Raw genomic sequence first — 22,465 nt, forward strand, 5'->3', positions numbered from 1 at the left:
GCTATTAGATGAAGCACAGTGATAACACATTAATCTGTTATAAAAATATGACAGTATTCCTATTTGAACTTTTCTCTGGTTTTAAATGGTTGAAAGCACAGTGATAGACATTTGGTTGACAATTTAACTAAAAATCAGACATTGTTTTTCCATTGGAATTTGGTTGTGCTTTTAGATGGTTGAAAGCATATTGGAAATTCAACTAACTTTTGGCTGTCTTTTTGAGTGGGTGAATATAGGTTGCAATTAATCAACGTCTCAACCAAATATTATCCAATTATCGACTTTGAAATTACATGGTGTGTCCAGTGGGAGTGGACTAATTAAAAAATGTCTTTTTTTTTTTGGTGGATTATTTCTTAACTACAGTAATCCCTGATCTGACTTGACTGGGTAGGTAGAAGCTATGTATTAGAACCATTGCTTACATACTTACCGTCAATACTTACTTCAAGGAAGGGAAGGAGGACGGAATGATGCATTTTGAAAGTATTCAAACATGGACCAGAAGAAACACATCAGTTAACCACATGAGAATGTTAAAGTATTTGTGGAGAGTCAATTCAAAAGACTTCAAAACATTTAACATCTGACACAGTTCTTTCTTTATGTGCACACTCTAATCTATGCCCCCTGTGACGTAGGCCTATTGAACTGCCCAGTGTGCTAAATGGCCTGTTTTTAAAGAGTCCCATTTGAACATGGCCATGTTTTCTGTTCCTCTCCTACAGGAGTGATCCTACAAAGGGCAGATTCATGACTCTTGGGCTCCAGACAGCAGAACATAGACTCCAGGCTGTACTGCCATGCAGAGGACACTTGGACAGGAAAATACACTCTCAAACAACATTCTTCTCTCTTCAGCTCAATTATTCAACTGCTAATTATTTATACCTTCACATCTTGGCAACAGACCTCAAATGACGCTATCTGTTTAGGAGATAAACCGAGATAAATACAGAATATTATTCTTTGAAGAGACAGAAGATGCCACCCTCCTATGACCATTATAACACAGTTCCATAACATGTTTATAACACGGTTATAACAGCCCTCTACTTTATGGTAGCACCACCCATTTCCAACCTCTTCCATCGGCACAGAGTCCTCAATGTTGTCTTCAAGAGACAACACTAGAATGACTACTGGTGGGGTACTCCACTTTGTAAGACACATAAATAATTATGTATTTTAGGTTATATCTTCTCATTTAAAGTTTGTGATTGCCACGTGAATTCAATAAATGTTCTGAGCTTAGGTTTTACTCTTCCATACCCTTTTACAGGTTACTTACAAAAGACAAAATTATTCAAAAATGATTATAATAATTTTTATTGTCTTTTATTGTGTGTCTAGGTGTACAAAAAGCATGCAAAAATAGCTTCTGTATATATTTGGTACATATTTACATTGTAACAGCTGCATTCAGTACAGGTGTGCCATGCTTTTTTTTTGTGGGACTTGACGAACCTTGACAAGTACATTCAAGCCCCATTCATACCTGGTTCTAACATGAATCCTTCATCCTGATGTAATCCGTTATAAGTTCTGATGAAAATCAGTTCACAATACGTCTTTAAAATGCCTAGACCTGTCTAAAAATGTGGACACAATAATACTGTGGAAGAGATCATGACGCAGATTAGCACCAGGTATAAACAGGGCTTCAGAGAAATGCGGAACAGTACAGACATCTATCAACACAGGACCTTGGACAATCACATATGATACATAGCAGCGATGCAAAAACCATGACACTGTCCTAATCTTAACATTATGTACACTCTCACTCCCACAGGCCTGTTTCATCTGTTGAAGAGGATTCCCTCTTTACCCCTGGTTGAAGGAATTATTAATCATATTAATTAGCATAAAAGTGTCAATATCATCCAGCTCAACTCCCAAGACAATGTAATGTACCTGGAATAATAGACAGAAAGAAAGAGCACCTGAGTGCATTTAGAATCAGAACACAACACTGAAGTAATCTAATGACGACAATATTGCACTTCTGACACACACACATACCTGTACATACACACACATACATTAGAAAGGTGAATACACCTTAGACACTAATAAAGATTCTTGCAAGTGCAGTGCTCCAGACAGACGTACAAAAAAACAGTGTTTCGCTTTCGCATCATCGTCAACATATAAAGTGCCATCTCATCAGAGGGGACTTGAACATGGCAGACAGCTGGTTCACAACAGGTGCCATCTTTGTTCCGATCCCAACAGCCCTTCAGTTAGGAGAAGTTAACCCACAGACTGACCAATGACTAAGACAAATCGTTAAAAGCTCCATCAAAAAGCAACTACGTCCAGCGCAACACGAACATAGCGTTCACCCTAAAGGTAGCAGGAAAAAAAGTAAAGGTAACAAAATAAAAAGCCATAACAGAAAACAAAGCAAGCTCTTCATATGGTTGATTGAAACTCTGCACTTGAAATTGCATGTACCGGTAATAGAAATTATTTAAAAAATATATATTCAAAGACGGAAGCACAATTAAATATGGCTGCCGTAAATAGGTGAAACTGACGTGTAAAGGCAACAGCAGGGCAATGAAGAAGAAAAAGATGGGGAAAAAGAGAAGATGGAATGAGTGAGTGAAAGAGAAAACACTATCTGGCCTGGCTAACAGGTTATGCATAATAAAGCTTTTTTCTTCCACTACAATCCCTCTATCACTCTACCCATTCTCTGACTAGCACCTAACAGGTGCACTGATATGTCCACCAAAGGGTTACGATGCATCCAAAATGGCACCCTAATCCCTATATAGTGGCTATTCCCTATATAGTGGCTATTCCCTATATAGTGGCTATTCCCTATATAGTTGCTATTCCCTATATCGCAGCTGTCGACAATGTGCCATTCAAAGGTAATTTCCGAATGCGCCGACATCTGCAACGTTTACCATGAATGCAAGCAATCTCAGCAAATGTAGGAACATTGCCTTTAAAAGCTGCATTGTCAACACAGTGTGATAAGACTGAATCCTGGCCTTAGAGAGACAGACAGCAATAATACACATCTCCCAAACACACATCTACTGACATCAGGTCTTCCATACTGCCTATAAAGACTGCATGACTAAGATGATATTATAGGTAACATGTTTTGAAGTTGCATAAATTGTGTCCATCATTTCTATGATTGTGCACACAATTAGTCGTTTTTAAAATTGAGAGGTTCAAATCACAGAGGCTCAATTCAGAAGTGGCATTGACCCTTGTATATGTATATGCTGCCCTCCTATCGGTCCTCAGTACCTACTTTCAATGGAGTGTTTTGCACAATAGAATTGCATCAAGTCGGAAGAGAGGGATGAATGGAAATCACTCTACTGGGCCATTCTCTGCCACATGGGGATTGTGTGGTTGTGAATAGATAGTTGTTGTTGTTGTTTGTGTTGTTCCTAATCACCATATTGTAATGGTCCCTGGAGATCGCTGTGCTCTGACTGACAACACGCTTTCACATACAGTACAAAGTGCCTGAGCTGGCAGAGAGAGAGGGAGGGAAACAGAGAAAGGTGGAGGGATAGAGAGGAAGGGAGACAGAGAAGGAGAGAGTGGTGTGGAGGAAGGGAGAAGGAAAGAGAAAGGGGAAGAGAGGGAGAGAGAAAGAGAGAGTCCCCTCTTTAGCTGTTTGTCACAACCAAACAAAGAAACACACCATTACAGCTATTAAAGTTCTGAAAGCTCCCTCTGATTACAGCACAGTCTAACTGGAGATTATCCATCACACACACTTACACACGCACACACACTTCTAGGGCCGTCCAGGGGCATTTTGAAGGGAAAATACATCCAAAACTTTCCTGATAATTTGGTTAATATATCCTAACCACAACTAAAATACCAATAATTTCTGTATTACTTTAAACTCTTGGTCTAACTCTTAACATTTCATAAAGTGACCACCAAACTCCTTTAACTACATTTAGATGTCATAACCAATTATAACATTTGTGCAGCCATCACCGTGCTTGGATGAACTGAATGAACTGCTACTATTGTTACATAAAAATATGTTATGAGAATAACACAATTAATCACATTTATTTCATAAATTAACCTTTTACTAATCAAGAAACAGTTCATACAAACACCATTACCTGGTTTCACTTCCATTTTGATATCGAGAAGAATGTATAAAGGACAAATAAACCAGGTTACTGCTGTGCAATCTCACATGCATCCCTATCAATGAATGGGCCAATTTCCAATTCAGTTTTTCTTAAATTGAAAAAAAAAAACATTTACTTGGTTCTGGAAGTATTCTAAGAGTGATTAATAGGCTGCATAAATATGATTAGTGTCCCCCCTTTCACAATTGTGGGCTTCAAATGTGTTTTAAGGAGGATAAGTTGCTGCTTCTTGTCAGAGTCTAGGAGACGGGAAAGAAACAGGCTTGCTTCATCCTACTGCCTGAGATTCAGAGAAACAGCCCTTCTCTAATTCTGTACCCTACTAAAAACATTAGAGGATGAAGGGGAGACAATTAGAGCAATAGAGAGGAAGAGACCAGTCCACACAGACACCAAACCTTGGGACCACATCACCTCCACCCTCAAACTCCACTGGCTCCCAGTTCAATACAGGATCATCTTCAAAATGCTCACATAGCTTACTGACCTCCTGCACCCCTACACTCCCACCTGTTCACTGCGCTTTTATGACATTGGCCTCCTAACCATCTCTCACACCAGGCTCTACTCCATGGGAGACAATGCTTTTAGCATTGCAGCCCCCCCCGGAACTCCCTCCCTCTCCATGTCAAAACCTCACAATCCATACACATATTCAAGTCTACACTAAAGACACACCTCTTCACATGATCTGTTGTCTTAGAGATCCCTCACAAGTTCACTTCCCTAGTTAGTGTTTAGTTTTTCCCCTTGTTAGTCTGTCCTTATGTTTGGCGTAGTTTTATATACTTACTTATTTTAATGTATGATTTTATTGCTTTTAATCCTGCTTATTATCTTGTGTATGTAAAGTGAATTTGGGTGTCTTGTAAAGTGCTTAAAATAAAATATATTATTATTATTATTACTTAAGAGAAGCGTGTGGAAGGGTTATGTTGACAGCTTAGCATGTACGGGTGAGATAGGCAACAATGACATTACACTGACACATTTATGATCTATGTACAACGCTGCAGCATTAAAGGGGCAATCCACAGATGACAATATAACAAAAAGGTTTCCCTCTGTTTTGGTAAAAAGCTGAAGGATGGGCCTGGAGAAATGTAACCACTCTGATATTAATAGACAGAGCTATGGATGCAAGGACTGACCCTTCGATATATAAATATTATAGTGTCAAGCATATATTGATTCTATACAGTGTGTGTTTACAAACATTGGAGTAAAACACACTTTTGGTTCTGATGGGGTATGACAGTTGAACTAAGCTTATGAGGCATTTATAAGTTATATTCTTCAAGAATCATAGGTATATCTCATTCATTAATTTATAAGTCCAAAAATGTATGAAGCATCTGTAGGTTGCCCCTTCAAACTATTGATTATGATAGGAGGTTAAAAGCCCTGTGGGTATGTCTTGTTTCAAACAGTAGGGGGCGTAATAATGTCAGTTGCATGCTCCAGTCTCTTGGTCATGCTGGCTCTTAGGGCACCAATATTGTCCATGATTGTGAATGGTTCCTAGAGAGTCTCTGAACGGCGATAACGTTCACCATGCATTGTGTAGGTAAAGTGACATCGAAACACAACAGACCAAATTCCTCTTCTCCTCAGCAACATAACGCCAGCAGACGGCAGACGGACATACAGTAGGAATTTCCAGTAGTCTTGAGTACGCCTGGCAGTGGTACAGTGTTGTCTGGGTTCTATGTGCTTCTTTGGGTGATTACACGCAATGATGGAGTGAGGAGAGATCAGGGAGGGATGGAGGGAAGGACAGGATTAGAAGAGCGGAGTGCATCATAGATTTAAAGGGAGAGAGGCAATGTACAGATTGGGCTTTAAAGGGGAAGGGCATATCATTTTTAAAGGGGAGGCCATGCTTGAGTTGAACCACTTCTCACAAGTAAAAGCACCGTTTCAGTCCAGAAGCACTGAAGGTAGGAGCGTAAGATGGCGGTTAAGAGGGCTGTGTAGAACTGGGCTGAGCTGAGCTGACTGGAGGAGAGGAGGAGGAACGGGATTCAGGAGAAGGGTTCATCTTCATGTAGGTCTTCGAGCTCTCCCTCCCTACTTCCCTCTCCACTGCTGCCCTTTCTGAAAGAGTGACAGGAGACATATAGAGGGGAAGAGCGAGAGACAGAGAGAGAGACAGGGAGAGAGAGAAACTGTAAAAAAAAATACAGATTTTTGTTGTTGTTGCCTTCTTGAAAATGTGAACTTTCATGTGCCTTAATAACAAACTGGTATGTGATCTGTAAATATGAATAAAAATATAAAATGACAAGCCTAGTTTATCCCAAAAGAAAAAATACTATAGTATACTATGGTTAAATACTATAGTATTCACTGTAGTGTTTTTGCGGACTTTAGGATAGTATTTACTGTAGTGTTTTTTTTTGGGCTTTGAAATAGCAGTGGGGGCTTTGTCTTTGAGGAAATCTACTGGACAAAATACTCCAAGAGCAAATTTTCCATAACCTGTAGGTAGGTAGGTAGGTAGGTCAGACTGAAGTCTGAACAGATAGTTCAGAGCTTCTGCTCTTTTCTATAACCTGTAGGGAACACAATATATCCCAATTTGTGCTACCCATAAATGAGAAACCTACATGCCAAGTATAGACCATAATATGGGTGGCACAAATTGGGATATGGGGAGGGGAATGGGCAGGGTGTATGCAAATGAAATACTGTAGTATATACTATATACTAGTAAGTAATTACTGTAGTGTTTAGCAGACTGTAGGGTTTTTGCGGATATTACTGTAGTATTTACTGTGATGTTTTTGCAGTCTGTAGTATACTGTAGTATTTACTATAGTATTGCACAGTATACTACACATTTCTATAGTAAGTACTACACATGATCGAGGTGTGTAGTATAGTATTCTACAGTATACCAGTTTACTACAGAATTCTATAGTAAGTACAGTAGTATTCTATAGTAAACTGTAGTATTTTTGCATGTGGGTAGCCAAGGAGAAAGCACTTAGCTATAGGGAGAAAGACAGGATCGTTCCTGACTTGCCACGATTGGCTGAGATAACAGATAATATGGTGCTGATGAACTTATTTAGCTAGCTAAACAAAGGAGACAAAAAAATATCCATTCACAAAGAGTCCCGTTCACATGTGAAATCTTAGAGATGGGTGGGGCTAAGGCTTAAGAGGGTGTGTATGATGCTGAATGGGTGTACACAAAGAAGAGCTCTCCAGCAAGTGTAAAAACCTTTACAAAAACTTTGAAGGGCTTTTTCTCAGAAGTGGGTAAACAAGTATATCAACATTCATAGCAGCATTACTTTCCCATAATTTTCTCCAATTGCAGTATACGATATGCCATTTTGAAGCTCTGAGTCTGTACTTTTATAAACTGTAAAGTCCTGTTTTTGTCAAAAATTAAAATAAGGCTAGGGTCTTGTAACCAGTCACATATTTAGTCTCTATCATACACATGGCGAGAAACAGGAGCCACCTAATGTCATCGCATTGAGGAAGGCAAGAAACACCATCTTCAATGACAACACACAGAAATGGTGACAACAACACATGTTATGTGTAACACAGGGAGATGGCAGTCGGAGACCTTTGAGTCACAGTTGGATTGACAGTTGGGGAAAAACATTTGCCCCGCCTTTCTCATGAAGGAACACCAATGGATAAGGACAACAGGATGGGGGGTTGTTAGAAATTTTGACAGACAACGTGCCAGACCAATGACCACACAACTTTACCTTAGAGAGGGGTGGAGTTTTAAAGAGTGGCGGAACGGCCACGCATCCCTGCAGCAGATAGAGCGGGGAAGAAAACGGACACAGGGTCAGAGGTCAGAGCCTGAGGTCAGGAGAGGTCATCGGAGGGTGACGGAGAGCTATGAGCATCCTTCCACCACTACATGTGGGAGTCAGTTGCCCTTCAACATTGATCAGCTCAGCTTTGAGGTTTTTCCCTAACGGTTAGGGATAGGGTTTGTGGAGGGTAAGCTGATCCTAGATCTGTGCCTGAAAGCGTCCATCTGTCATGCAATGTCAGTTAGCCTACATTAGTGTGTAAGGTTTGTAGAGACGGGGTGGTTAGGTCATGTCCTCAGCAGGGGGCAGTGGTGTTGTGCTTCCAAGTTGATGGGCAGGGTTCAAATAAAAAATAAAAAATTTGCTAAATACAGCTCTGGAAAAAATTAAGAATCCACTGCAAAATGATCAGTTTCTCTGGTTTTACTATTTATAGGTATGTGTTTGGGTAAAATGAACATTTTTGTTTTATTCTATAAACTACTGACAACATTTCTCCCAAATTCCAAATAAAAATATTGTAATTTAGTGTCACTTCTGCTCCTGCTCCTCCCCTCCGGTGTATGACGTCGCCAGAATACTAACCACCGGTCCTGGAATTCATCATGACACACACCTGGCACTCATCATTACGCGCACCTGTGAATCATTATGATCATTATGATTCACACCTGCACTCCATTACCTTCATAATTTCCTCCCCTTTATATGTCACTCTCCCATGTTCACTCACCAGTTGGTATTGTTCTTGTGCATCGGTGTACTGCCTTTATGTTAGTGTCTTGGTTTTGTTGTTTTATTAAAACGTTTCACCTGCACCTGCTTCCGACTCACCACCCCATCATTACATTTAGAGCATTTATTTGCAGAAAATGACAACTGGTCAAATTAACAAAAAAGATGCAGTGTTGTCAAACCTTGAATAATGCAAAGAAAATAAGTTCATATTAATTTTTAAACAACACAATACTAATGTTTTAACTTAATGAATATGAATATGAACTTATTTTCTTTGCATTATTCGAGGTCTGACAACACTGTATATTTTTTGTTATTTTGACCAGTTGTCATTTTCTGCAAATAAATGCTCTAAGTGACAATATTTTATTTGGAATTTGGGAGAAATGTCATCAGTAGTTTATAGAATAAAAATATAAAAAAATTTTTTTACCCAAACACATACCTATAAATAGTAAAACCAGAGAAACTGATCATTTTGCAGTGGTCTCTTAATTTTTTCCAGAGCTGTATTTAGCAGTTGTTAATGCAGGTGTTCCAAGATCCAACCGTGCTGTAATATCTAACAATACACAACAATACACACAAATCTAAAAGTAAAAGAACGGAAATAAGAAATATTACGATGAGCAATGTCAGTTGAGTAACTGGGTGGTAACCGGCTAGTGACAGACACTAAGTTCAGGGCAGGGAACTGGGTGGAAGTTGGCTAGTGATGGCTATTTAACAGTCTGATGGCATTGAGATAGAAGCTGGTGCTCAGTCTCTTGGTCCCAGTTTTGATGCACCTGTACTGACCTCGCCTTCTAGATGATAGCGGGGTGAACAGGCCGTGGCTCGGGTAGCTGAGGTCCTTGATGATCTTCTTTGCCTTCCTGTGACACCGGGTTCTGTAGCTGTCCTGGAGGACAGGCAGTGTGGGTGCATTGGGCAGACCAGATCACCCTCTGGAGAGCCCTGTGGTAACGGATGGTGCAGTTGCCGTATGAGGCGGTGGTCCAGCCCGACCAGATGCTGATGGGATGGGGGCGTGCTCCCTTTGCTGTCTCCTGAAGTCCACGATCAGCTCCTTTGTTTTGTTGACGTTGAGGGAGAGGTGGTTTTCCTGTCACCACTTCGCCAGGGCCCTCACCTCCTCCCTGTACGCTGTCTAATCGTTGTTGGTAATCAGGCCTACCACTGTTGTGTCATCTGAAAATGTCATGATTGAGTTGGAGGCGTGCATGGCCACGCAGTCATGGGTGAAGAGGGAGTCCAGGAGGGGCCGGGGGCTGAGTACGCACCCTTTGGGGCCCCTGTGTTGAGGATCAGCGTAGTGGAGGTGCTGCTACCTTCACCACCTGGGGCAGCCTGTCAGGAATTCCAGGTCCCAGTTGCACAGGTTGGGTTCAGACCCAGCTTGAAGGCTGAGCTGTAGTCAATGAACAGCATTCTTACATGCTGTAGGTGTCCGCTTGTCTAGGTGGGATAGGGCAGTGTGCAGTGTGATGGCAATTGCATCATCTGTGGACCTATTGGGGCGGTACGCAAATTGCAGTGGGTCTAGGCCCTAGGGTGTCGGGTAAGGTGGCGGTGATATGATCCTTAACTAGCTTCTCAAAGCACTTCACGATGACAGAAGTGAGTGCTATGGGGCGATAGTAATTTAGTTCAGTTACCTTCACTTTCTTGGTGGGTATCTTGAAGCAAGTGGGGACAGCAGACTGGGATAGGGAGAGATTGAATATATCTGTAAACATTCCAGCCAGCTGGTCTGCGCATGCTATGAGGACGCGGTTAAGGATTACATCTGGGCCGGCAGACTTGCGAGGGTTAACACACTTAAATGTCTTACTCACGTCGGCCACGGAGAACGAGAGTTCACAGTCCTCGGGAGCGGCCCATATGGGTGGCACTGTGTTATGTTTGGATGTTAAATGACGAGACAGAGTCATTGATGCAAGTAACCAGTCTTGTTCAGCACATTCCAATACATCCGGGTATATCAAGCACACGGGTAAAAACACTGGTGTTGCAGTAATTAACATTTACCAACAGATGGAATCAATGTGCCGTCTTACACTTTTAACATATTCCATTTTATAAAATAGGAAAGGAGCTGTCAATTCACTAACAAAACAAACCTAGTAATAACATCCAACATGAACAGTTCAGTTTTTATTTTTTATAAAAAATAAAAATAAGGTTTATCTATTTTTAAACACATTTTGATAATCTCTTCACTTTTCAAATTTTTTAATTTCCCTTAGGGGAGTGCTGATGAGCATGGGAGTACTGATGGGCGAGGGAGCGGCTGACCTGTAATCCCTTGTAATCTGCCCTGTAATCCCTTCGCCCAGTGACTCAGGCCCCACATGACTTGCTGGGGGTCCGTTCTTTGTCATGCGACCCCTAAGACCATCAGGGTTCTGAGTAGGTGCTGGCTCAGCAACCCGAAGGTCAACCCTATTACAACGGTACAGTGATCCATTCAACTTTATGCACACAGGATCCGAGTCTCCAGAGGCCCGTCTGGTCCCCTGTTAGTGGCTTCATCCGCACCACTTCACCCACCATGAGCTCAGGTAAGTAATTCGCTGATTTGTCATTGATGAACTTGGACACCTGTCCTCCGTGAGAAAGCTTCGCCAGCGCGTACGTCACCACACAGGGCTCCAGGAGAGTGTTGGCTACTGGCAGAGCTGCTTTTAAGCTCCGTGCCATGAGGTGCTTGGTCGGGCTGCTATTCATGCCTTCCGTTGAGGGTATTACGCCACTGCAGGACCGCTTTCCAGGCATCCTTGCCCTCTCGCAGAGCTTTTTTTGCAGAGGTTCTTCGCGATTTTGCAGAGTGACATGGCGATGAGGTGACATGCTCAAATTCCTATTCTGCAGCAAATTTCCGGAACTCAAAACAGGAGAATTGGAGTTCATTATCTGAGATTACACTACATGGCTGGCCATAGCGGGCAAACTGCGCATTGCAACATTTGATCATCGTCTCTGCTCAGAGGTCAGGGAGGAAGTCAATCTCCCAAAAGTCTGAGTAATGATCGAATACCAGAAGAAAGTCTTTGACACTGTACTGGAAGAGATCTAGATTTACTATCTGCCAGGAGCGCGTCGGTAGCTCATGGGACATCATTGTCCCTCTCTGTTGCTCAATGGCATATTCAATGCAGATTGTGCATTTACTGACATTGTCATTTATTTCACTCTGCATTTCTGGTCAATACAGCGTGTCACGTGCTTGTCTGTAACAGGCCTCACCTCCAATGTGACTTGTGTGCACACGCACCAACATCTCATGGTGCAGGGACCGGGGAAGAACAGCTATCTGACCCTTGAATATCACTCCATTTTGAACACTGAGCTCCTCTTTGACTGGCCAATATTCTCTGATGGCTAGAACAGGTTCTTCCGTGCAGTTGGGCCACCCCATCAGAATCACAGACTTCAATGCCTGGAGGTTGTCGCCCTGGTCTGTGTGCTGTCTGAATTGTACACGGCGCTGGTCAGTAACATTGAGGTAGTCAGCCTGGTTGACGTGTTCAACATCCACTTGCTCTGTTTGTAAGCTGCAAACTGTGTGTTGTTCATGCATGGCGCATGTGTGTGCCTGATGTGGTAGCATTGCTGAGGGTGTTACTCACATACATCTCTGGCCCTGGTTTATACACCACCTTGAGGTTGTAGCTTTGTAGAACCAGTAGCATGCTCTGCCGGCTTGATCTGTCTCTGCGGTAATGATGTCGCGCCCGTACAGGTAGTGGTGGAAGCGTTGCCTTACAAACACAATGCTGAGGCACTCCTTCTCTTTCTGGGCATAGTTCTGCTCTGTTGGAGTAAGCGCTCTAGAGGTGAATGCCACAGGCTGGCCCCCCTGCATGAGGCAACAGCCCAGTCCATGCTGACCCGAGTTACTCTGAATCGTGACAGGTTTTGACACATAGTAGTATCGCAGTGCAGGTGTCTGGGTGAAAAGGTGCTTTATTTCCCTCATGACTGCGTCATGTTTTGGGAGCCAATGCCAGATGGCGTCCTTGTCCATGAGCCTCCTTAGTGGCTCACACACCACCGAGAGCCACAGCAGGAACTTGGCCAGGTAAGTGAAGAATCTGACGAAGCGCTGCAGTGCCTTCACGTCAGATTGAGGGGCCATGTCCAAGACAGCCTTCACTTTCTCAGGATCCGCCTTCAATCTGGTGGAGGACAAGATGTGCCCGAGAAAGCGGACCTCTGGCACTTTGAACTGAAGCTTATTTATGCTTAGCTTTCGCTTGCCCTGTCTGCATCTGTCTATCAGGGCCAGCAGCTTGGAGTCATGGTCACGTTCTGCCTCCTCATCACTGTCTCCACAGTCAACTACGAGGATGTCATGTGCTATGGGTTCCACGCCATTGAGTCCCACCAGCAGCTCATGCTGTTTCCGCTGATACACCTCCGGATCCACGGAGACCCAAAATGGGAGCTTCAACCACCTCTTCCTGCCCCAGGTTGTCTAAAAGGTGGTCAGGTAGCTGCAGTCCTCGTCGAGCTTGCACTGCAGGAAGGCAGCTCTGACATCTATGAGCATGAAGACTCAGGCCTTCGGGAGCTTGTAAAGAACATCCTCTAACGTGGGAATAATAACCAGTGCCTGGTTGAGGTGTTTAGAATCAATGCATTGTCTGATTTCTTGACAATAACCATATTACTTACCCAGGCTGTAGGCTCGGTGACAGTTGTGATGTCTACATCTTCGTTGTATTTGACAAGCTGAGCCTTTGCAGCTGCTTTCATAGCCACTGGTACATTGCGGGGTGCACACTGGACAGGCTGGATTGCTGCGTCCAACTCAAAGTGGACTGACTCGACCGGTGAGTTGAAGACACCATGGTATTTGCTTAGAAGTGTCTCTTTGCTCAGGGGCCCAGCCTGAACTTCGTCTACAGGGTTAAGGTCTGCTGGGATGGTGAAGTTAATAAGCCCGAGGCACTCGCATGTGGACCCAAGCACTAATAGCCTCAACTATTTCAAACTTAAGGGTGTGTTTCTCGCCCGCACAATACACTGTAAAAAACAGGCCTAAAGAGGTCATCAACTGGCCTGTATACAGCTTCAGCTTGGTGCTACTCTCTGTGAGTTTGTCTCTGGGCGCGAGCCTCCTTTTGTCTTTAAGGCTCATAACTTTACATGTGACCCTCGAATCTAGCTGGCATTGCTGTGGTTTATTGTTAAATTGTAGAGCAACAAAATGTTTTTCTTTGGCACTCACTGCCCCATGCACTCGCTAGCATAGAAATCATTCTCCATGCTGTTGTTCCCTTGGTTTGTGTTTGTTTCAATGGAGTGCACTTTACCCTCCTTTCTCTTGCTTTTCATGCAGAACCCGTGCAAAGTGATTAGCTGTGCCACATAATTTGCACATTTTCACATAGGCTGGGCAGTGTTGTTTTCCACAACCATCAGAAATGCCACAATATCTGCATGTATTGGGGCTGTCTATTGCAGAGTTGGCTGTAGAATTAGCATTAGCTGTGGAAAAGGGGAATTTCTTTACTGGCTGACTGAATGTAGCATTGACATTGTCCATGTGCTACCTTTCTAGCTCCATGGACCTTATCCATATATCAGTAAGCTCTGCTGCACGGCATGTCTCCACTGCCAAGACCAGTATCAGGTCAAATTATCTCAGCAAACATCTGCGCATGCCCTCATCAGCTATACCGAGCACTATCTTATCTCTGATCAGTTTGTCTCTTAAAGCACCATATTCACATGTAGCTGCTTTTCCCTTAGCCTGGTGACAAAGCTGTCAATGGACTCCCCGTCCTCCTGTTTGCATCAGCCAAAAACCTAATGCTCGTAGATAACATTCTTTGCTGGCTTAAAGTAATGTTCAAGAGCATCAAGAATAGCTGTTGTGTTACCTTGCTGAGCTGCTGTCAGGTTCAGGTTATGTTGGTAAACGTGTCAGTATTCAGCTCCCATTATAATCCTCAAAGTGGCAGCCACTACATCATCATCCTTTTCCAGAAGTCCCGTGGCTAGTGCATAGTCCTCCCATTCACCTCGGAACATATCCCAGTTCATGCTCTAATCTCCGCTGAGCTTCATAACAGTGGGAGGGGGAATGTTCACAGCCATGTCTATCCGATACTAATAACACTAACTAGCAAACTCACTGTAGCTAAGGTAAATTCCGGCTATATTTTACTCACGGATGCATTTTTTGTACACCCAAACATTTCACTCATGAATAGTTTTCCCACTTCTAACACCATGTTTGGACGTTAAACAACGAAACAGAGACATTGATGCGAGCAATCAATCTTGTTCAGCACACTGCAATACATCAGGGTATATCAAGCACACCGGTAAGAACACTGGTGTTGCAGCAAATTAACATTTACCAACAGATGGCATCAACGTGCCATCTTACACCCATAACATGTTATCCTTAAAGTGGCGAAGGTGTTTAGTTTGTTCCCGGGCGCAAGACGTCCGTGTCCGCGACGTGGCTGGTTTTCCCTTAGCAATCCGTGATTGTCTGGAGTGCCTACCACATATGTCTCGTCTCTGAGTCTGAGAATTGCAACTCCACTTTGTCTCTGTACTGACATTTTGTCCGTTTGATTGCCTTACGGAGGGCATAACTGGACTGTTTGTATTTGGCCATATTCCCAGTCACCTTGACGTGGTTAAATGCAGTGGTTCGCACTTTCAGTTTTGCGCGAATGCTGCCATCTATCCACAGTTTTTGGTTTGGATAGGTTTTAATCGTCACAGTGGGAACAACATCCCCTATACACTTGCTGATTAACTCAGTCATTGTGTCAGTGTATACGTCAATGTTATTTTCAGAGGCAACACGGAACATATCCCAGTCCGTGTGATCAAAACAATCTTGAAGAATGGATTCCGATTGGTCAGACCAGCGTTGAATAGACCTTAGCACGGGTCCTTCCTGTTTAAGTTTCTGCATATAGGAAGGGAGGAGAAGAATTGAGTCGTGATCTGATTCGCCGAAGGGAGGATGGGGGAGGGCCTTGTAGCCATCCCAGAAGGGAGCATAACAATGGTCGAGAGTTTTTGCTGGAGTACTGCAGGACATGTGTCGATAGAACTTCGGTAGCGTTTCCTCAGATTTGCTTTAATAAAGTTCCCAGAGACAATAAATACGGCCTCAGGCTTAGGGCTGTTAAGGTGACTACATTACCGCCACATTGGCGGTAATTGAAAATCGAATCAAACACTTCATGAGAGCCCATGAGCTCATGTTGCGCAACATTTCTATAGTCTATGAAATTGCGTGAGAAAACAGAGTTTTGATGGCCTCTATTACAAATAGGAGGATCCCATCAGCTTTCTATAGGCTAGGCCTACTATATTTATTTCTCAACTTTCCTAATATTAATCACATTGCTTTGCAACAGGAGTATATCCTACCTGGCTGGCATGAAAATGAACCATGGGAAAAGCGTCCTCCATTTGCTATTTAATTGTATAGATGACATGTATTTTTCCCCCATGCCCCTGTTCGGAGACAGGTGCATGATTTTGGTCCATTCCAACTCAAAACTAATTCCACACATATATTATTTAGTATATGTAAAGACAACATTAAATTGAGAATAGTTTGATGGGTGACAATATTAGCCTATCACTTGTGAAGGATTGTCATGACTGTCCTGTGAGGATTCGAATGGGTCAGATCAGCTTGGCAATGGATGACAGTAACCAGACCTTCAATCACCCACAGAAGAGGAGAGGAGGGAACTGGGCCGGTTTGACAGCTCACACCCTGCCGTAAATTAAAGGAGAGGAGATCCAGAGAGATCTCCTTCTCCAAAACCCACCAAGGAATGTGCTTTGTTAATAGACTTTTTCCCGCTGAAACTCTAACACGTTCAAAAAGCAAATACTGGAACAATATTTATAACTTGAGAACGTGGGGAATGGTCAGAGATGATCTATAGAAAACTAATGTCAAATTGGTTTTGATTTTGTAATGTCATTAAAAGTGTTATAAAGGAAATATTATAACTTGAAAAGAATATACACTACATGTATGAAGTCTCCATCCTCTATGTTGTATTTTAGGTACGAAAAAAATTAAAGTATTTTTGTTAAGCTAGGAATGCAATTTTAGGAGCCATAAAATAATCTATCTCCTATAAACTGTGCATAGTAAGTAGCCACTCCCCGAGTGAAGTCAGACTGTCAGACTGACGGAATCGTCCCCTTCGGCCAGAGTGCATAAAAGGATTGTTAGAAAGATTAACATTAGACCAGAAAAACGTGAGGAGGTAGCAACACGTTTGAAATGGTTGGAACTTTGAACCTCAAGAAAATAAACTCACCTCCCAGACTAGACCAGAACATCGCCAGGCTGCAGCTGCGTGTGTAAAGTGGTTCAAACTCTGACTGTCAACACGAGGTGGAGAGAGGAGAAAATTCCCCTCTCAGACAATTGCTGGTACAGCTGATTAGCTGTCTTAAGTAAAATATCTAGAAAAGTGAATATATGTGGGACCATCCTACTACTCTTCAAATCATCCTATTGTACTACTCTTCTCAAATCACCGTAATACGCTACTCTCATCACCCAGTGGGAACCATTGACACGGCTGGCTAGCTTAGCTTCCAAGGAGCATTTTCCAGAGTGAACAAGAGTAGAAGAGACGGGTCCGGACCCTTTCAGACAATCAGAGCCTTACAAGCGTGTCGCTGAAAGGCCAACCCATCACCCTTCCTAAGGAATCTGGATCCGACAGAAATAAACGGCAAATGAAGGCACCCACACGTAAATACATTCAGGATTTCTTACTCCAAACGGGCGGCGGTTCGCGTGTAAAGTATATGATTACTGTGAAAATAGTTTCTAGAATGTACAGTTGAAGTCGGAAGTTTACATACACTTAGGTTGGAGTCATTAACTCGTTTTTCAACCACTCCATACATTTCTTGTTAACAAACTGTAGTTGTTGCAAGCTGGTTATGACATCTACATTGTGCATGACATAAATAATTCTTCCAACAATTGTTTATAGACAGATTATTTCACTTATAATTCACTGTATCACAATTCCAGTGGGTCAGAAGTTTACATTTTTTGTACATTTTACTCATTTAGCAGACGGTCTTATCCAGAGCGACTTACAGTGGTGAATGCATACATTTCATACATTTTTTTTCTTCCCGTACTGGTCCCCTGTGGGAATCGAACCCACAACCCTGGCATGGCAAACGTCATGCACTACCAACTGAGCCACACAGGACAAAAAAATGCATGTGTTGTGTAACATGATGTCCTAGGAGTGTCATCTGATGAAGGTTGTCAAAGGTTAGTGCTGCATTTAGCTGTGTTTTGGGTATTTGTGATGCATGCTAGTTGCTTTGAAAATGGCTGTGTGATTATTTCTGGCTGGGTACTCTACTGACATAATCTAATGTTTTGCTTTTGCAGTAAAGCCTTTTTGAAATCGGACAACGTGGTTCGATTCAGGAGAGGTGTATCTATAAAACGGTGTAAAATAGTCATATGTTTGAGAAATTGAAGTTATAGCATTTATGAGGTTTTGCATTTAGCGCGACGCGATTCCACTGGCTGTTGATTAGGGTGGGACGAAAGCGTCCCACTGGCCCAGACAGGTTAAACAGCTTGGAAAATTCCCCAAAATTAGGTCATGGCTTTAGAAGCTTCTGATAGGCTAATTGACATAATTCGAGTCAATTGGAGGTGTACCTGTGGATGTATTTCAAGGCCTACCTTCAAACTCAGTGCCTCTTTGCTTGACATCATGGGAATATCAAAATAAATCAGCCAAGACCTCAGAAAAAAACATTGTAGACCTCCACAAGTCTGGTTCATCCTCGGGAGCAATTTCCAAACGCCCGAAGGTACCACTTTCATCTGTACAAACAATAGTACGCAAGTATAAACACCATGGGACCACGCAGCCGTCATACCGCTCAGGAAGGAGACGCGTTCTGTCTCCTAGCGATGAACGTATTTTGGTGCGAAAAGTGCAAATCAATCCCAGAACAACAGCAAAGAACCTTGTGAAGATGCTGGAGGAAACAGCTACAAAGCTATCTATATCCACAGTAAAACGAGTCCCATATCGACATAACCTGAAAGGCCGCTCAGCAAGGAAGAAGCCAATGCTCCAAAACTGGGGACAAAGATTGTACTTTTTGGAGAAATGTCCTCTGGTCTGATGAAACAAAAATGGCCATAATGGCCATAAAGACCATCGTTATGTTTGGAGGAAAAAGGGGGAGGCTTGCAACCTGAAGAATACCATCCCAACCGTGAAGCACGGGGGTAGCAGCATCATGTTGTGGGGGTGCTTTGCTGCAGGAGAGACTGGTGCACTTCACAAAATAGATGGCATCATGAGGAAGGAAATTTATGTGCATATATTGAAGCAACATCTCAAGACATCAGTCAGGAAGTTAAAGCTTGGTCGCAAATGGGTCTTCCAAATGGACAATGAACCCAAGCATACTTCCAAAGCTGTGGCAAAATGGCTTCTCGACAACAAAGTCAAGCTATTGGAGTGGCCAACACAAAGCTCTGACCTCAATCCTATAGAAAAGTTGTGGGCAGAACTGAAAAAGCGTGTGTGAGCAAGGAGGCCTACAAACCTGACTCAGTTACACCAGCTCTATCAGGAGGAATGGGCCAAAATTCACCCAACTTATTGTGGGAAGCTTGTGGAAGGCTACCCAAAACGTTTGACCCAAGTTACATAATTTAAAGGCAATGCTACCAAATACTAATTGAGTGTATGTAAACTTCTGACCCACTGGGAATGTGATGAAAGAAATAAAAGCTGAAATAAATCATTCTCTCTACTATTATTCTGACATTTCACATTCTTAAAATAAAGTGGTGATCCTAACTGACCTAAGATAGGGCATTTTTACTCGGATTAAATGTCAGGAATTGTTTAAAAACTGAGTTTAAATGTATTTGGCTAAGGTGTATGTAAACTTCCGACTTCAACTGTATTGTCACGACTTCCGCTGAAGTCGGGTCCTCTCCTTGTTCGAGTGGCGCTCGGCGTCGCCGGTCTTCTAGCCATCGTCAATCCACTTTTCATTTTCCATTTGTTTTGTCTTGTGTTTCCACACACCTGGTTTCAATTCCCTCATTTACTTGTTGTGTATTTAACCCTCTGTTCCCCCCATGTCTTTGTGTGGGATTCTTTATTGTAGTGCTTGTGCACGTTCCCCGTGAGCGCACGACGGGTTATTTTGTGCCCATGTATCTTGTTGTTCTGGATGCCGTTGGTTTTGCTTAATAAATCTCCGGTTATTACCCAGTTCTGCTCTCCTGCGCCTGACTCCTGCCGCCAATTACGCACCCCGCTACAGAATCCAGCACTGCAACATATGGAGTCAGCAGGAGTAGGTGCCCCTGGAATAGGGGTGGAGGAGCGCGATGCTCCACCATCTCGGCGCCGCCATGGACCGCTGGGAGAGACAGGGAGTTCCTCCAGCACCTCCACCAGCACAACCAAGGTCTCCACTACTCGCCCCCCCTTCACCCGGTCCCAGTGTGATTCGTCTCGCCCTTCCCCGGGAATACGATGGGACGGATGCACGCTGCCAGAGTTTCCTGTTGCAGCTCAACTTCGACCTGGCAACCATCCACCCGGCTCCTTCAGGCCGTGAGAAGGTGTCCGCCCTCGTCTCGTGCCTCTCTGGGAAAGCCTTGGAGTGGGCCAACTCCGTGTGGGGAGAAGGCGCTGGACCATTTCGAGGATTAAACCCGCCGCTTCCGGGCAGTCTTCGACCACCCACCCGAGGGTAGAGCGGCGGGTGAACGTCTCTTCCATCTGAGGCAGGGGACGAGGAGCGCCCAGGAGTTCGCCATGGATTTTCGGACCCTGGCCGCCGGCGCGGGATGGAACGATAGGGCCCTGATCGACCACTATCGCTGCAGTTTGCGCGAGGACGTCCATCGGGAGTTGGCCTGCAGGGGCACCACCCTCACCTTCGACTAGCTGGTGGACTGTCCATTCGGTTGGATAACCTGCTGGCTACCCGTGGACGTCCAGATCGGGTTCTGTCGGTTCCATCCCCCAGCACCGCCGCTCCAGTGCCCATGGAGCTGGGAGATGCTGTGCATTGGGAGACTGGAGGAGGTTCCGTCTCGTGCACCATCTGTGGCCGCAGAGGTCACACTGCCGGTCGGTGCCGGGTTGGTTCCTCTGGGGATCGAGGCAGCAGGCAGGGCACTCTGGCGTCATCCCAGGTGAGCCGGCACCATTCTCACCCAGAGCCCTCTGTTGCACACATGTTTTTGTATGTTACTTTTCCTGAGTTTCCCCTCATAAGGTGCTTGTCGATTCAGGCGCGGCTGGGAATTTTATAGACAGATCGTTCGCCCTTAGTTTAGGGATCCCCATTGTTCCCGTGGCTGTGCCCTTCCCCGTTCACGCCTTAGACAGTCGACCATTAGGGTCAGGGTTGATTAGGGAGGCCACCGCTCCTCTGGGTATGGTGACGCAGGGGGGTCACAAGGAAAGAATCAGTCTCTTCCTCATTGACTCTCCTGCGTTTCCCGTGGTGCTAGGCCTACCCTGGTTAGCTTGTCTTTGACCCCACTGTTTCTTGGCAACGGAGGGCTCTCACGTGTTTAGGGGTTTCCGTTGGTGCTACTACGGTGGAAAGTCCAGACCAGATCTCCACCGTGCGCATTCTCCCTGAATATACCGATTTGGCTCTCGCCTTCTCCAAAAAGAAGGCGACTCAATTACCACCCTATCGACGGGTCGATTGTGCGATAAATCTTCTGGTAGACGCTGCACTTCCCAGGAGTCATGTGTATACCCTGTCACAGGCGGAGACGGCGGCTATAGAAACATATGTCTCCGAATCCCTGCGTCAGGGGTACATTCGGTCCTCCACTTCACCTGTCTCCTCGAGTTTCTTTTTTGTGAAGAAGAAGGAGGGAGGTCTGTGCCCGTGTATTGACTATCGAGGTCTAAACCAGATCACGGTGCGGTACAGTTACCCGCTACTGCTCATCGCCACAGTGATTGAGTCAATGCACGGGGCGCGCTTCTTCACCAAATTAGATCTCAGGAGTGCTTACAACCTGGTGCCGGGAGGGAGACGAGTGGAAGACGGCGTTCAGTATGACCTCAGGGCATTATGAGTACCTTGTAATGCCGTACGGGTTGATGAATGCTCCATCAGTCTTCCAAGCCTTTGTAGATGAGATTTTCAGGGTGTAGTGGTGTATATTGATAACATTCTGATATACTCCGCTACACGCACCGAGCATGTGTCCCTGGTGCGCAGGGTGCTTGGTCGACTGTTGGAGCATGACCTGTACGTCAAGGCTGAGAAATGCCTGTTCTACTCATCTCCCTCCCTGATTCTCACCAGATTGTAAGCATTGCGGAGGTCCAGTTTGATGAAGAATTGGGCCTCTTGGGCCAACTCCAAGGTGGCAGACATCATGGGTAGGGGTAATGATTCTTGATCGTAAACAGGCTCAGCCCTCTGTAATCGATGCAAGGACGCAGGCCTCCATTCTTCTTACCCATGAAGAAGAAGCTTGCACCAGCTGGGGATGTAGAGGGGTGAATGAAACCTGCCCCCAGCAACTCCTGGATGTAATTGTCCATGACTGCTACTTCAGGGGTCGAGAGGGACTACAGAGACGGCCCTGGGGAGGTGTGGAGCCGGGTAGGAGTTCTATGGCACAGTCGTATGGATGAAGGGTGGTGGCTTGCCTCTTACTGAAGGCCTCCCGGAGGTTGAAGTATTCGGGAGGGAGAGCTGAGAAGTCTT

At 44.3% G+C, this 22,465-nt stretch overlaps 2 protein-coding genes across 3 annotated transcripts in view; one reads left to right on the forward strand and one right to left on the reverse strand.

Annotated features, from left to right (window-relative positions):
- Positions 1–1,257, forward strand: part of p2rx1 (purinergic receptor P2X, ligand-gated ion channel, 1) — a 58,486-nt gene extending 57,229 nt beyond the window's left edge. For both annotated transcript variants that reach the window (XM_014136605.2, XM_014136606.2), the window contains one exon: positions 732–1,257. The gene's annotated coding sequence lies outside the window, so the exon portion shown is untranslated. The remainder of the gene's footprint in view (positions 1–731) is intronic.
- A 3,523-nt stretch (positions 1,258–4,780) lies between these two features.
- The window catches only part of camkk1a (calcium/calmodulin-dependent protein kinase kinase 1, alpha a), a 137,209-nt gene continuing 119,524 nt past the window's right edge, over positions 4,781–22,465 (reverse strand). The window contains exon 16 of the mRNA XM_014136604.2: positions 4,781–6,257. Within this exon, the coding sequence (XP_013992079.1) occupies positions 6,185–6,257 (73 nt within the window). The 3' untranslated portion in view covers positions 4,781–6,184. The remainder of the gene's footprint in view (positions 6,258–22,465) is intronic.

The sequence above is a fragment of the Salmo salar genome, chromosome ssa13, assembly GCF_905237065.1.
Source record: "Salmo salar chromosome ssa13, Ssal_v3.1, whole genome shotgun sequence".
Taxonomy (NCBI): Eukaryota; Metazoa; Chordata; class Actinopteri; order Salmoniformes; family Salmonidae; genus Salmo; species Salmo salar.